Source organism: Sardina pilchardus, chromosome 11 (genome assembly GCF_963854185.1).
Source record: "Sardina pilchardus chromosome 11, fSarPil1.1, whole genome shotgun sequence".
Classification (NCBI taxonomy): domain Eukaryota; kingdom Metazoa; phylum Chordata; class Actinopteri; order Clupeiformes; family Clupeidae; genus Sardina; species Sardina pilchardus.
In genome coordinates, this window is record NC_085004.1 from 4,780,696 (window position 1) to 4,797,602 (window position 16,907).

At 47.3% G+C, this 16,907-nt stretch overlaps 1 protein-coding gene across 1 annotated transcript in view; it reads left to right on the forward strand.

Moving 5' to 3' along the window:
• LOC134096159 (gamma-aminobutyric acid receptor subunit alpha-2) overlaps nt 1-15,228 on the forward strand; it is a 29,912-nt gene extending 14,684 nt beyond the window's left edge. Inside the window, exons 7-10 of the mRNA XM_062549913.1 lie at nt 772-909; nt 6,658-6,810; nt 11,454-11,656; nt 14,923-15,228. Of these exons, the coding sequence (XP_062405897.1) occupies nt 772-909; nt 6,658-6,810; nt 11,454-11,656; nt 14,923-15,228 (800 nt within the window). The remainder of the gene's footprint in view (nt 1-771; nt 910-6,657; nt 6,811-11,453; nt 11,657-14,922) is intronic.
• Nucleotides 15,229-16,907: the final 1,679 nt, after the last annotated feature.

A 16,907-nucleotide genomic window follows, 5' to 3' on the forward strand; every position in this document is an offset into this window, starting at 1 on the left:
TGCTTGTTTGTGTATCCTTCTCTCTGTTTCTCTCTCCCTCTCTCTCTCTCTCTCTCCCTCCCTCTCTCTCTCATTCTCTTTCTCTTTAGTGTTAGGGAAGGCGCTGAGGGGGAGAAAAAAGAGGATCATTCTCTAATGGCCTGATGACTCACCACTTGGCAGAGCGATGGCTAATATTCTCTGCCATTTGATATACATCATATTTTGCATGGGATGTGGGAGGGAGGGAGGGAGGGAGAGAGGGAGGGATGGAAAGAAGGATGGACGGGACGAGAAAAAGCGAGGGTGTCATCGACCCTCCTGGAAGGCTGAGGCTGTAACCAATCAGGCGCTGAGATAACTCTGAGGCGAATGCGTGCCCAACTCCTTGGTTTAAAGCGGAGTAATTATCAGGGCCTTTGTCTCTATCCTGATACCTGCTGAGAAAAAGTACTAAGTTGGAATTAGTGAGGAAAGCCTCCTGTTCGCTGTGGGGCCTGGACTGAGCTGTTCCTCGTCTGCTTAGATGCACACACCAAACTCTCCCCAGCTTCGTTCGGTAGAGACAAAACCTTGTTTTGTCTAGTTATAGTTTATTGCCTTGTGCAGACACTAAACTTATTTTACTGTCTGGTTCAAGATGCAAACAGCAAGGTTTTGTCTTGGGTTAGGTGCCTCAAATATTGTCCATATCTGCTGCTTTCCTTTTCCGTACATTTTGATATTTTTCTTGTTTGATGACATGCCAACGATGATGTTGTTGTTGTTGTTGTTGATGTTGTTGTCCCCCAGATGCCTACACCATGTCAGAAGTGACCTATGAGTGGACGCCCAACACCACGGTCGTCGTGGAGGGAGAGAGTTCTCGGCTCAACCAGTATGATCTTCTTGGCCAAACAGTAGGACGAGAGACCATCAAATCCAGTACAGGTCAGATGTCACACCAATAAAGGCATGTTAGCGGTCAGATATCAGCGCACGTAGTAGGTCAGATATCACTCTAATGAGAGATCACAGGTCAGACAGCACACTACTGAGGGATTGTTCCCGGTCAGCCAGCACACTAATGAAAGCTTGCAGCAAAGACCACCTTTCTTCTTTCCACCATGCACATGCATTTGAATTGAACTTGTAAAAGAAATAGCATTTCCCTAATAGCCCTACCTAAACCGCCATTATACCATTAAGCACAACCTTACATACTAATTATCCATCTGTAATGCTACAATGGTGTCTGTGCTTATGTGCACTCCAGCTAAATCCCACCTCCAATCTCCCAGGATCCTGTATGTAATTACACCAACGTACTCGAGTATCATCATGCTGCTACTCCTTGTTGCACCTCAACTGTACTTAATTGTGTAATATAAAAAAAACGAACAACAGCATAGTCATATAATCATCTTTGTTGCATGAGTCGGTGTTGTTGCATGTGTTTTAGTCATGTAGGCATTCATGTACATCAGCATATTCATATTCACGGGCCACGTGGAGTCCCAGGCAACATTATGTTTGTCATGTCGGCAGTTCGTCTCCGCGAGCTTTACAAGCACTCAGGGGCCGGCCAGTGTGTGCAGTGCCCTCCAGATCACCTCCTCGTCTCGCGCCCCTCCACAATAAAACATCTTTCAAATGGCTGCCCCCTAATACTGGCTGCACTCTCCAGCGCCGTGCCATTTAGTCGGAGTGCAAACACTCACGTTGGCACGGGCCACGAGGCCTGAATCAGCAGCCACAACAAGACTTTCCACTTTGCCGGGAAGCCAGCGGGCCACTGGAGGACAGACGCATCCGAGAGACGCACCAGAAAAAACGGCCCGGGGCGGGACACAGATGGGAAAACTCGCCGGTCAACTACTCTGCACTCTCTCCTTCTCTTTTCTCTTTCTCATCCTCTGGTCTCCATCTCTCTTTCTCTCTCTCTCTCTCTCTCTGTCTCTCTTTCTTTGTCTCTCCCTCTTTCATTCTCAGCTCATTCCTTTACTGTTCCCCTCTTTCTCTTTCTCTCTTCCTCTCTCATTCAGCCTCTCAGTCTCTTTCCGCTTTATCACCCTCTCTTTTCCTTTCACTCATTCTGGAGTTTACTCTCCCTCCCTCTCCCTGTCCCTCCCTCTCCCTGTCCCTCCCTCTCTCTTCCTCTCTCTCTCCCTCCCTCTCTCTTCCTCTCTCTCCTCCTCTCTGTCATCTTTCTGTCCTCTTTGCCAGTCAGGCAAGGCAGGCAGAGCTCTGAGAGATACAGAAATAGAGAGAGAGAGAGAGAGAGAGAGAGAGAGAGGTGGTTTAGTAGGAGGGACCTACAGTAACATACAGGGAGCTCTCGCTTGTTGGCTTGTTGGCTCGCTCAGACAGGAGGTTGCGGGTGAACTCCTACGTGCTCATGCCTGAGCTGTGTGCTGCTTACTCCAGGCCCCTCTGAGATGGAGTCTGGGAGAATGCGTGGCTTTCAAAAGGTCACTGATACATTAAGATGAGGAAAAAAACAAGTTGGCTTCTCCTCAGCTCAATGGAGATGATTAACCCTAAACTAACTGCTGATTAATGGACACCATAAAGATGACATGAATCAAGTCAACTACTTGTTGGCTCTAAATTACTCTCAGCTCATAAGTTCATCCATCCTCTGTTGCCATCACATGTTTAAGTATGCGCAATATTGTACATGGAATGTCAACTGTAAACAATCTCAATGGGGAGAGACTATCTCCAAATGTACTGGCCTATTAGTATGATACTGATCAGATTAGTGCAGTGTACTGGGCCTTTAGCATGACCCAGATCTGGCCGTTTGGTCCGGAATGTCCAGCGCAAACACAGAGCGCCTCAGACTCCCTCTGGAGCGCTGATCTGGCCCTGGGCAAGCACGCCGCTCACCAGGTCAGAGCGTGATTGATTCCAGTGTCAGCTGATAGCAGAGATCGCAATAACACGCGTAGGGCCTCCAACAAAAGCCCTCCAACAGCAGTCCCTGACAGGGGCGTTCAGCTTAAGAGCGCCTCGGTTATTTCCCACAGGACCCCGTCACCACGCTGGAAAAGCCCGTCTTTTGTGTCTCCCTGCTGCCCGTCATCCGCCTGTTAGGTCACCACACAGTCAGGCCCCCAACACGGCGCTTTGTGTTCTCAAGCTACGCGTGAAAGGGCACGCTTGAAGCTCTTCGCACATCGCCAGACGATCTCTGTGGGGGCTTTCGTAGATTTCTTGATGGTCTTGACGTCGGATTAATCATTCATTAATACAGTGTCAGTGGGTAGTCTACTGTGCGGGGAATCTGGGTCGTTTGGCACACTTGAATGTTCACTTGAGCTCAAGGGGTGTTTAAGGGGACATCTTGCACACAGCCGCGAGCACTGCATCCACTTAGCAAGGAGAGAGAGAGAGAGAGAGCAAGTAGACAGAGAGAGAGAGAGAGCAAGGAGAGAGAGAGCAAGAGAGAGAGTGGAGAAGGAAAGGAAAAGGCTTCATGTTGTTACTGTATGTTTCACACTCAGTTAAATGGCCATCTTCTCTGGTCTCAACATGAACACAGCTCATGTTGCACTTCTGTGTGTAGCCTGTCTGAGCAGGTATTCATGCAGCAGCTCTGATGGTTACTGCTGTGTGTGTGCGTGGGTGCGTGGTTGGGTGGGTGCGTGCGTGTGTGCACGTGTGTGTGTGTGTGTGTCTGTGTGTGTCTGTGTGTGTGTGTGTTTGGTGTTTATCAGTGCCTATCAGACAGGGAAATCCTCCCGAGCCGCCACAAACGTTAGTGGAAGTGTGTTTTGTGTTGGCTTTCACAGGTCATTTATTCTAAAGAAGTGATAAATGTTGACTTCTTTTCCTTTCAGGCATGAACACGCACATACATATGCTTTCTCTCTCTCGCTCTTTTACACACACACATGCACACACACACACACACACACACACACACACACATACACACACATTACATAACTAAACCTACATGCAATGGCATAAAACTACACACATATACTGTACACTCTCCCTTTTCTCAAAAGGGCAAAGACACACACATACAGTACACACACACACACACACAGACACACACACACACACACACACACACACACACACACACACACACACACACACACACACACATACACACTTATGGACCTATTCAGTAGTCCAGTGAAGGCCTACATGAGAGTCTCATTTCCATCTAATTGGCTAGCACTTGCTCTACTCCTCTCCTAATCAAAGGAAGCAGAGTTGTACAGAGATAGCAGGATGACCCAGATTCCTTCATTGACACCGTCTTCCGATTCATTATGAATTTGCATTACAAGTGACGCCGGTGTCATCAGTGCTGAAACATCGCAGGCCTCTCTTTCTCTCTCTCTCTCTCTGTGTGAGCGACGCTCATTGAGTCTCATTCACTAATTAAGAGCCTGGCTTTTTTCCGCCGTCATTCAGACAACGCAGAGGAACTCATTTCAGCAGCACGTCACCACGCTATTGCACTACTCATTTGAGTGGAGAAGGCAGAGAAAATGGCCGTCTGTTGCTGTGAGGAAATTGGATCGAGGTCCGGTGAGAGATAGCAACAAAGCTGACAGGAAATGAACAAGGTCTTTGGAAAACCGAGCATCCGAGGTCATTACCACGCTGTTCAGCACCAATGCTGACTTGCCTTATGGTACAGTAGTTATTGCCAATGTAGTAGTAATTGGTCAGTTAGTTCGGTAATTTTGGAGAAAGGACCACTGGTCATTATACATCATGTCTCCCTTTTTTTTAAAAAAAAGAAAAGAAAAAAGATGTAATTGGCATGTAATTGGGAGAGGTGCTTGGTATGTGATCTTTTCTGCCATATTAACCTTTGGAACTGATAGCCGTTAAAGAGCACTAATGGCAGTTCGAGCTGTACGTGCCAAACTCAGGCTTTAATGGAGCTGTTAATGTGGGGAGATGAGCTGGAGCAGGAGACTGGGATAACATGCTCTCCAGTCTGCACCAGAGTCTTCCATCCTCCATGTCTCCCCTAACACCATTTGCCATGGGTGGGTGGGTGGGTGGGTGGGTGTGGATGTGTGCCGCTCCGTGCTGCGATGGCGCCTCCACCCACTCAGAGGGGCAAATGCAGTGTGTTGTCTCTGTCCTTTGCATTCCTCATTGTTTCTATTTGTGTAGAGCTCCGTTCATGACAACTGTTCCCTCCCAATGCACAAGTTACTGGTCAATGGCTTTGTTTAGCTTTTTCTGTAAATAGGAATCTGTCATGGTAGAGGTCGGAAGGGTGATGGTGGGGGCGGTGGTTGTGTGTATGAGTGTCTGTGGTGTGTGTGTGTGTGTGGTTGTGTGTGTGTGGAGGGGGGCTGGGGGTTCGGATGGGCTTGGGCGGTGGGGGGTGGCGTTGGCAGCCGGGGTTTGACTCTGACAGGGCGACCACTGGGTGATTATCATCTTCATGCAGTAATTACCATCTTCACGGTCAGAGTAAAGAAGCATTAAGCCTCTCAGAGGAAAAATGGCTCTTACTCTCTCAGACACACACACACTCCAGCGCACACACACACACACACACACACACACACACACACACACACACACACACACACACACACACACACACACACACACACACACACACACACACACGCACATGCACACACACCCCTCCTCCATCTGCCTTTGTCCCTCTCCAAGCCTCCGTGCTCCTCTGAAAGCAATGGGCAAGAGCCATCGGCGCTCAAATTGAATTATAGAGATATAGGGATCTTTAGTGTACAGAAAACAGCCTCATCTTATGAAGATCAGTCTTCAGGGAGGTACACAGACACACACACACACAGACACACACACAGACACACACCTAGGCATTCAACAGAGGAGGAGAGCAAGGCTACAGTTGACACAATAGAGGCATGGCTAAATCTTTGGGGATTATGGAGAGGGGAAGAGAGAGAGAGAGAGAGAGAGAGAGAGAGAGAGAAACCCTACTCTGCATGCTCAACAGAAGACAGGGAGTTCCCCCTTCGCCAAGTGGCAGAATCAAGGCATCCTTTTCAGAATCACAAGGACTGAGACACATTCCTCTCTTCTGTTGCCATGGGCAACGGGCATATTTCTCCTCTTGTGTGTCTCTCTCTCTCTCTCTCTCTCTCTCTCTCTCTCTCCCCCTCTCTCTCTCTCCTCTGGTGAGGGATTCTCAGTTCCACATGTGGGCATGGTGCCCGTTGCCCGTCTCTGAAAAGGCAAGCGCTCGTGCAAATGATGCTGTTGTAAGGCTTTTCACGCCATTATTGTGTCCATTTGGTGCCCTTCCTCATGTGGTGCTTTGTGTTTCTCACTCCCTGTTTGCCTGAAAGCGAAATGATTAAAGAGGGAACGGGGGGTGGAGGGGTGGAGGGTTCGGCCAGTTCAGGCCGTCGTGTTCTGGTCTGCTCAAACTCAGGAGGGGAAACATGGACAGTGCTGCTGGTCAGAAATAAGCTCTGCACTTAATGCTGGAGATTTCCCGTTCCTTGTTTCACTAATGCACCCATGCGGAATTCACAGTGCTTTCTCTCTCCATATACGTATATTTATCTCTCTCTCTCCCTCTCTGTGTTTCTCTCTCTCTCTGTCTCACACTCTCTCTCTCTGTCTGTCTCTCTCTTTCCGTCCAATTGAATATGTAATAATTCCCAGTACCGTTGGCCTACTTACAGTAATTGATTTTCTGCGCCCGCACAGGCGAGTACACGGTCATGACGGCCCATTTCCATCTGAAGAGGAAGATCGGCTACTTCGTGATCCAGACGTACCTGCCCTGCATCATGACCGTCATCCTCTCGCAGGTCTCCTTCTGGCTCAACCGGGAGTCGGTGCCCGCCAGGACGGTGTTCGGTGAGTGCCCCTCACCACTCCCACTAAGGGGCTCTCGTAAGCATCCCATCTGTCTCCCCCAGACAGGAGCTGTACATCAGCGGTGTCATGTTTATGGCGTGTTGGTGGAGAGTTATGCATTCTTTGAGTTATGTCGGGGGGCAGGGGGGAATTGCTATCCTTTCATCTAAGGGGAGCGGGTGGGACGCAGTGGAAAAAATAGTTGTCAATCAAGCCAGTGTGAGAGACAAGAGGTCCTTTGAGGATGCAGCGAAAGAAGTTTGATTGTATGAGCGTTGGATGGAATTCAAAAATTCTAAATTCAATTTATTTACATTGCACAGAGACTGAATGAGCTCTCTTCAGCCCATTTGTGTGCTTTGGCCAGGTGTTTTTTCTCAAATGAGATGTTGCTGTCCACGGGGAGAGAGCGCGGCGGGCCTGGCAAGTGTTGTGCATTGTCTTCTTTTGGAGGAGTTGTGGGGGATTGAAGCCTGCTGATCATATTAGCGAGGGGCTTCCCAGACCTCTGTGGCAGAGCCCAGGCAGTGAGCAGGAGATGAACCTCCTCTCTGGCACCCGAGATTCCCTGTCGCTGCGTTTCTCCCTCTCCCTCTTTCTGTCTCTCTTTTCCTCTTCTCGCCCTCTTTCCCTGTTTCTCTCCATCCCTCCTTCTCCTTGTCTTTCCCCCTTTCATTCTGTCTTTCTCTCTTCCCTCCTCTTCGGTTGTTTGCCTCTCTCACTCTCTCACTCTCTTCTGTTCTTCTCTACCACTTTAGTTGTGTGTGTGTGTGTGTGTGTGAGAGAGAGAGAGAGAGAGAGAGAGAGAGAGAGAGATTATCCATGGCTAACACCTCCAATGCTCTTCTTGGTACCCAGCTCACGCCGGCTCCTGCCACTGTTAACTCCCCAGCTTCATGCCCCGAGTAGTGCCCTCTGCATCTGCCAGCCTGCCTGTCAGGATGCCAACAACCCCCCACCCACACACACACACACACATACACACACACACACACACACACACACACACACACACACACACACACACACACACACACACACACACACACACACACACACACACACACACACGCACACACACACACCACTAAACTCCTTGCCCACAACCCTACTCCTCTGCTCCCCAATCCCCTTACCTACCATCCCGTACGGGCAGCCTCAGTGGCACAGCCCTCAACCCCTGACTCTGGTGCCAGCCTCATCCTCAGTCTCAGTAATTAAGCGTGAGCTTGTTAAAATGGCCGCCTGGCTGGAACAGGGTGCCTGAGCTGAGCTGAGAGAGCACACCTACTCCACACGTGCCTGTTTGAAGGCCTCCGCCTTGTTCCTGTTGTAGTGTTTGCGTGCTGCCCCTCAGGTCTGAATATTCATGAAGAAGGCATGCACAGGGTAATGTATGCATGGAAGGTGTCAGGAGTAGCTGGCAGGCGGGGGGGGGGGTTACCTCTCCAGGCACTTGTGTGAGAGAAGGTGAGGACGAGACTCGTCCCCCTAAGGTTTGTGGTGGTCACGTAAAGGCCGTCTCCCACCGCATGCCTGGAGCGGCAGCTAGCCAGTGGACCGGGCCAAGGCACAGGAGCTAGTAAAGGTTAGCAGTAAGAGCAAGTCAAAGAGCAAGTCAGACTGGATCTGTCATGCAGAGTAGTTGGAAAAGCAGTTTCTCCTCTCTTTCCCCCTTTCTCTCTCTCTCCCTCTCTCTCTCCCTCTCTCTCTTTCTCTTTGTGTCCACGCCAGAGGTCGTAGAAGCTCATTGTATTTAGCTCAGAGCCACAGCAGTGGACAGCTCAAGCATGATCTCCTCTCCAGGTGTTCCACTGCCACTCCTCTGGTCCAGAGCATCATGAGCGTACGCTGAACAGAGCAGGGTTTCTAGCCTAGGTATCATTGACGTATTATGGCTTCCATCTTGTTCTTTTTTTCTAGCTTAATGTGCTTTGGGTTTATTTCAGCACTGAGTTAATTTCACAAGAGCAGCAAATGAGAATTTAATGACTTCACCATTTTAGGCCTCACTGCTTGAGTCCAAGGGGGTCACCCTAAAACCCAAGGAGATGTCCTGAGAGAGAGAGCTAATTTCTCTCCTACAGGGACACTCATGTGCTTTTACATGATTGAATGATTTTGTTTATTATTGTTGTTAAAAATAAACACCCTCTCAGGCACTCACAGCTCTGACTTCATTGATCCCAAACTTTTTAGCACGTTTCATAATGTGGACGTGTCACAATCAAAGTAATGTACAGTGTACGAGCAGGCGGAAACAGTCCTTTTAGACAAGTCTCTCCACTCGGTGGCCATGTTGCAATGTTTTTTGGGCACTTATGGGGCATCTATTTGGACAGAAATGTGCGTGCGCAAGGCTCCACAACATCAACCTTGCTCCAGCGGCAAAATCACAACACATGATTGGCACAATGTATGCACAACACACTACATGATTGGCACAGTGTATTCACTTGTCGACTTTTTTTGCCGCGGAAGGGAGGGGCTACATGTAAGTGTAGAGACTATTAAGCCCATGCATTTCTATGGGTGATTTGTTAAGTGCTGTCTCCTCAGTAGAAAGTCTCAGATGGAAATACTATCGTGCCTCAAAGAGCGTGTGACCTTGTTGTCAAACTGGAGCCATAAAAAGGCAAGAACTCGGTGATTAATTCCAATTAATCACCCTTTTAATCACTTTGTGAATTAATGAGCAGCTCAGTCAGCCATGATTGCAACACACCTAGCTCAATCTGCTTGCTTTGCTCAGTTAATTGTAGTTCATGGCATGCACATATTGTGATATATGTCAGGAATCAAAATTTGAACTGTGTCAGAATGGGAAATATGGAGTTAAATGCGCCACTGTGTTGGGTTTCTGTTTTGTAAACGCAGTGGTAATGCTTATGTATTCTGCTAGGTGATTGTATCTCCAGGTATATTTGGAATAAAAATGGACTTCCCTCAGGATGGGTGATCCCCTTGTCCAATACTCCAGGACTGGATGGTACAGGATTCTTTGATATGGATGTTATTATGTATAAATCCCGAATGTTATCTGGAAAATAAATTGCATGTTTGCCGACAGGCGGTTTCTGCAGTCTCATTGACAATCTGATCAGCTCAGTCTCGCTGAAGCAACGTGAACATCTTTCATCTTCCAGGACAGAGAGTGGAGCGCTGTCGGATATTTGGTTCCTCCCTGTCGTTTGCCTCCCCGCGTCTGAAGATTAGTGGCTGTTCCATCAATATGAATGAGCCGATTAGGAGTGTATGTGTTTTGGCAAATAGACCCACTGAGTTGGCAATCAGTTCTTGATGTGGCCCACCTCCTCTGTCCCTGAGCGTCTTAAATAGCCCACCTCCCAAAGAACCATTCATTTGGAGCCCAGGTCATCATGAATGCATTTCTCACTCCGTGGAGATATGTTTAGTGTGTGTGATGTATGGTTGTTCTGGTGTGCACTGATGGACTAATGCAGGCTATTTGTCATGGTGGTCCAGGAGTCAATGGAGAATGATCCATCTCCCCAAATGTGGGTGTGTGTCGGGGATGTTGTTTCTCTTTCCTCCTCTCCTTCTAGCTCAGACAATCAGGTGTCATCTCTTCGTCAGACACAGGGGAGCAGGCACAGGAGTGCTTTGACGTCGCCATGAAATTAATTAGGAGCTTTTGTTTATGCGCTTTGATAGACTTCACTGGATTGCACGTCTGTGTGTTCCCCCAAGGAGAGCTGTGCCTTCCCACTGATCCAGTAGCAGTTTTTGTTCAGTCTGTCTCCTGTGCTCCCCCAATCGGAGCTATGCTTTCCCACTGATCCAGGAGCAGTTTTTGTTCTGTCTGTCTCTTGTGGAATGCCTACATGATGTCACCAGTGCTCAGAGGACCCACCCTCGGTAACCTTCTGTGGAGACGTCAGTCTGCCAGTTAAGCCTCATTAAGGTCAATGTCTCATTTCTCCTTGCCAGAGTGGGCTGCCAATGCGATTTATTTTTCGAGCAATTAAAAAAAACACGCAGAAAGTAGGTTAGAATAATTCACGTCCGTTCTCCCTGACATACAGTCCAAAAATACACTCATAAATAACTTCTTTTTCTGGCCAGAAAAGAGGATGAAATGTTGTTCACAAAGAGAGAGAGAGAGAGAGAGAGAGAGAGAGAGAGAGAGAGAGAGAGAGAGAGAGAGAGAGAGAAGGGGAGAAATAAAACACCGAGAGTGGGACAGGGGAAGCCAGGGAACACTGCAGGTCCACTGGAGCATGAATGGATGCAGCGTTTCCCATCCAGTTGGCTAATGATGACTCTGAACAATGAGAACAAATGTGGCCCAGAAAGATACGGCAGGCGGCCCGTCTGGCCACGCCAGTGCAAGCGTCCGCCGAGGACAGCAATCATCCCATGGTGGCGGCCTGCAGTAGCTCAAATAACTTTAGATGTGTTCCACAATAGCACCCCCCACCACCACCCTTCCATCCCCTCCGTTCATACTTGAATGAATGCAGAAGTCCGAGTTCATGGATCTGGGGCTTCCTGTGATGTGTGCGCCAAAACAGTCAAGGACGTTCGCTGGGCCTTCTATTCGCTGAGTGCCTCAATCCAGATCTGTCCCAAAACAGAGAGAGTGTTTTCCTTTTGTGCTGATATGGTCTTTGTGTTCACAGGCGTCACCACCGTCCTGACCATGACCACCCTGAGCATCAGCGCTCGCAACTCGCTGCCCAAGGTGGCCTACGCCACCGCCATGGACTGGTTCATCGCCGTGTGCTACGCCTTCGTCTTCTCCGCCCTCATCGAGTTCGCCACGGTCAACTACTTCACCAAGCGCGGCTGGGCCTGGGATGGGAAGAGCATCGTCAATGAAAAGGTAATGAGCGCCTCCATTTCAGCTGTCAGCCTCAATTTTCTCACCGAAGCGCGTATTGATCCGATCGATGGGAAGGTGACATCCCATCACAACCCTGTGGTCATACAGCGCAGAGGGATTTCCACAAACATTGTGGCTTAATTATCCCCTGGTGTCCCCGTGGGTCCAGCCATGGTGTGTGGCCGTCACACTCTGCTCTTATTGCAGGGCTCCAAAATCCAACCCAAAAGCCGTAGTGTGTTCAGGCCATAACCACGCGGCTTCACTTGAATAACTATTATGTTATTAATACCAAGGGGATCGTTAACCCACAGAGTATGTAAAAAAAAAACTCCATACCATTTATTCTGATAATGTCTTCATGCAAGGTTTCTCTACTCTTTACACAAAGAGGTTTGCTTCACCTCCGTGTAGCACAGCCATTTCCCTGCCCTCTGGTGTGCGGTGTAGAGATGGGGGGGGGGGGGGGGGGGGGGGCAGAAGGGACTGTGGATGCAGCAGGCTTTTAGCCTCCTGTGAGCAATAGGGGCTAGCGTCACTGGCCCTCCAAGTGGAACAGAGAGCAAATGAGCTGTGAAGGGTCTCTGGTGACGGACTGGACAGGGCTCGGTCCATACTGATGCTAATAAAGTGGGGTGGGCTCAAACAGGGAAGAGTGCTATCATTAAACAAAGGTGCATTCAGGATAAAGAGGATGCATGCACATTTGATATTGAGATGAATATCTTATGAATATAAACTGTTCATTAAAGAATAATGGATGCAGAAAGAAAACCCCTGAAAGAAATCTGTGTTTTTAGTGGGTGTTTTTAAATGTTTTTTTTATTAAAAAGTAACAAAAGTACAGTGTCCCCCATATCTGTTGTTATTGTTTTATTGTTGTGTTTGACTATAGAGGACGGTGTATGTGTGTGTGTGTGTGTGTGTGTGTGTGTGAGAGAGAGAGAGAGAGAGAGAGAGAGAGAGGCCTCTGAGTCCTATTGTACATTCATTGACCTCCCTCTCGCCTTCAGTCCAGTTCCCCACTATCTCCCGATAGCACTAGAGAGCATTCTCCTGGAGAAATGAATGGCCTCTATAAATACGCAGCGCAGGCCAATCCTGATGGATGTGCTCTCACAACAAAACACACCATTTCAGATATTATCAGGCCAGGTACAAGCACTTGTTTTTGTATTTGCTCCGGAAGTGGCTGGAGATTAAGTTGTTACGATGTTATCGCCGGGGCTTCAGAAACACTAAACCCTCTCTCTCTCTCTCTCTCTCTCTCTCTCTCTCTCTCTCTCTCTCTCTCTCTCTCTCTCTCTCTCTCTCTCTCTCTCTCATCCCCTCTCATCCCCTTAGCATCCTCCAGGTCAGTTTGCTCAGCAGGTCAATTGAATTCTAATTAAGAGAGATTAATTAGACAGTAGCCAGTGTGTTTGTTTAAACATTTGACGCAACTGGACCAGCAGACAGAAAAAGCCTGAGCTCAGCATGCTGCCTCTCTGAATAGCAGATTAAGGCATCGCAGCTCTCTGGTGCATCCCTCCACAAATGATTGCTGATCCACAGATACGGCGTGCGGATCCCTCAATGCAATTGTGCGCTCGTGAGCTGGTGGCGGGGAGCATAGAAAATTGCTTTGAGCTCCGCTCGTGATAGAGATCAGTGTGTGATATCTTCATCCTGGCTGGTCAGTGCAGGACTGTCTGCTCATGAATTTCTGGATTTATGAATTTCCGGAGCTCCTTTTCTGATGCCCTGACGTAATCCTCTCATATCTTCACTGTTCAAGAATCTCCCCACCCCCCCCCCCCCCCCCCTTACACTGTGTCAGCTCCTCAAAATGAATGATATGTGTGCAGGGTTCACACATTGGCTATTCATGAACGTCCCCAGCCCACCCAAATTATACAGAATAAATGTCATCAGGCCAATCAAACGAGACACTCTGCTAAAGCCCCTGTGTCTGGAAGATAATGGAATGTCCACAGTTTGAATAGGCTCAAAATGAAGAGAGACATATTTGGTTTCCAGGAACTCAAATGAGGTCTGTTTGGTGAGCTAATAAGAAGCCTGTCAGTTCTTATATGCCATGCAGGTTATTGTCATTCACCGGGCTTAACATGTATTCAAATGCATTGAAGTACGCGTCTCAGTTGTTGGAGAATGGGTGTCCTCTCCTTTATTAAGTTCTAAAGGAAAGAAAAGGAAATAATGAAAGAAGTCCTATGCAATCTTTCTTCACATTGATAAAAATGTAACTTAAGTCAGTAATTGATATTACAACTGGATTTAGCTACACATTGATAAATGTCTCCCCACTTTGTAATGCATTTATATATTAGCATTATTTATGCACTACTTGTGTACAAACGGCATAGCCCACCCAACGCTTTTCCATAGCACTTAATGATAAATATGCACCATAACCCATTTGTCACTAAAACGGCACAATTATGAGGGGTCTCATCACAGGCAGATCTAGAGCCGCTTTCAGTGGCCTCAAAACTTCCTCCAGATGTAATTAGCAGATTGAATTAATGAGACCCGACCAAGGAGTCCCACCCTTATTTCCTGTTAAATTGTTAATGGTGTGTGGCTTGGCAGTATAGCTGACACCCCACTGCTCCCCGCACTGCAACAGTTTTGCATTTAGATTAATGCATTAGCCTCTCCTCAATCTCATTAATTAACATTGCGCCGCTCCCAAGTGTCTATTCGTCAAGCACAGCTCTGGGGAATGGCAGCTGTCCAGAAGTGTCCCTTTCTTAAGATGTGTGGCTTTTATTTCATTTTTTATTTAGTTTCATTATTTTATCTTTATATTTTTTTGGTCAGTATCACACACCAGGTGGCCTGTGCCAGACGAGCCGAATGCTATCAATCAGATGCCATCAGCATGAGTCAGCAGTTCCACCAGGAGACCTTGAGAAGCTCAAATGATTTTGTCAGTTGCATTCACAAGTGAATAGCAATAGCTGAACAGTAAAACAGGATGCATGCTCTGTGTACAATGGGATCAGTGGGTGTTAGGTGCAACCCTAGTCAGACTTCTAGACAGCAGCTTTTCAAATGTGAGAGGTTTAGATAGGTCTTTTTGGAGCTTTGCCTGCTTAATAAACAAAGCTGGCCTTCTCATTTAGCTCAGCTTGATGGCAAATTAGGCAGAAATGTGACCTCTTTACAAATCTATCATGTCTACTGTAACTGTTATTTATCTCTCTCTGTCTCTCTCCCTCTCTCTCTCTCTTTGTTTCTTTGTCCTTGAATGCTCTGCGTAGAAAAAAGAGAAGGCCTCAGTGGTGAAGAAGAACAACGCGTACGCTGTGGCCGTGGCCAACTACGCCCCGAACATCACCAAGGACTCCGTGCTGCCCACCATCGCCAAGGGCGGCGCCGGCGGCGACCCCAACAAGCCCAAGGGCGAGGGCAAGCAGGAGTGCAAGAAGTCCTTCAACAGCGTGAGCAAGATCGACCGCATGTCCCGCATCCTGTTCCCCATGCTCTTCGGGAGCTTCAACCTGGTCTACTGGGCCACGTACCTCAACAGGGAGCCCGTCATCAAGGACATGGTGCCCTCGACCTAAAGGCACACGCCCCCCCCCCCCCCCCCCCCCCCCGGGGCCTCCCGACCCTGCGGTGTGGTCTGAGCCGATCAAAGAGCGAGACCAGAGACATACCAAATACCCCCCCTCGAGACTGCTGATTCTCCTGTGCACGTCCGCGTTGGCTCCAGACTCAGCGAGGCAGACCATTTGTGGATAGTTTCCAGGTCTTCTCTTCCCTTTCTCTTTTCTACATCTTCTTTTCTGCAGTGCTTTTGGACTGACATTTGCCTTTGTAAATAACGTGTTGATTTATAATAATCTAAAAGTTGGGGTTGGGGAAGGGTGGGACGGCCACTAGTACTTGTGTCAGTGTGTTTATAATTTTTAGTTTGTGATATTTTTGCCAGTATTTATAGAGCAGTATCTCAGAACTAGTTATTTTTTTGGGAGAGCTTAGACATAGTACAATATCGCTGTACTGTATTTATTCACAGTTCTTTCTGTTTTCTCTGAAATGTTGCCTTTCTATTGGTTCTGTGATGGTGCTTGTTGTGGGATGGCATTTAACTCATATGTACGATCATAACTATAATCACTCACAGACAGTAACTCAGATGACTGGTTTGATGACCAGGATTCATATACTGTAATCACCTTTGTTTAGACATACAGTCATTGAAGTTAATTTTAAAACTTTCAAAAAATATGGTTTCATTCAAATACAAAAGCATAAAGTTTACTGAGCTTTTCACGGACGTAAAAGCCTCAACACCTTCACAGAGGACAAACATACGTTTTATTTTTGTTCTGTTTTGTTGGAGGTTTGACACAAGTGCAGGTTTAGCTTCAAGTGTTTTTGTTTGTTTCTGATTCCAGCCTTCTCCGTTTACTCTCCTCACTTTTCTAACTGACTATTCTTTTTATGGTTTCAAAGTAAGTGACGGCAACAAAGTTGATCACAGCAGCTGCGGTTTTTTGGACTGATCATTTGATAAAATGATGTTGCATCTCAAGATGTTTGGCTTGCATGCACTGAATTATCTCTACGACTACAAATGTGGTTAACATTGGACTTGCAACTGCAAGGAGGCAACTAGTAAAAGGCTGTGGGTGCTTACCTCTCATTCTAATCACTTTGGAGAAGTGATCAGATTTTCTAACAGTGTTGAACGGACCAAAACACCTGCAAGTGCTACAAGTCCTACTGCATGTTTGATAGTGAAAATTCCATTTATATTTTGTGTTTATTAACTTTTTGACAACAAAAACAAAGGCAGATTTTTTCTATATTCCATATAAGTTGTCATTAATAGCACCTGTCTGTCCTTGCACTTGTTGTTCTCATAGATATATTAGAACTCAACAAACAAACAGCACTAACTGTAAATATCCATGTGTACGCACTACGTTCTCAGTAGCAACTCTCACACCCCAGTGCTTCATTCTTGTCTGACATCAGTGTTCTGATTTAATTCAGTAACTAATACAACACATATGCACGTATATATTTTTAAATGATAGACAACCCTTCAGCAGTCATGTCTATATGAGCGTGTAATCGATTGATTTCAGAAATGAGAGCCAACAACCATTTTCATAGCTTTCTTATCTGCATCATTGGCTGTGCAGATACTGTTTAAGCAATAAAACACAGATGAAATGGCACCGTTCATACTGAGAGCTGCTGTACGCATAAGGAATGTAACAAAACTTTTATT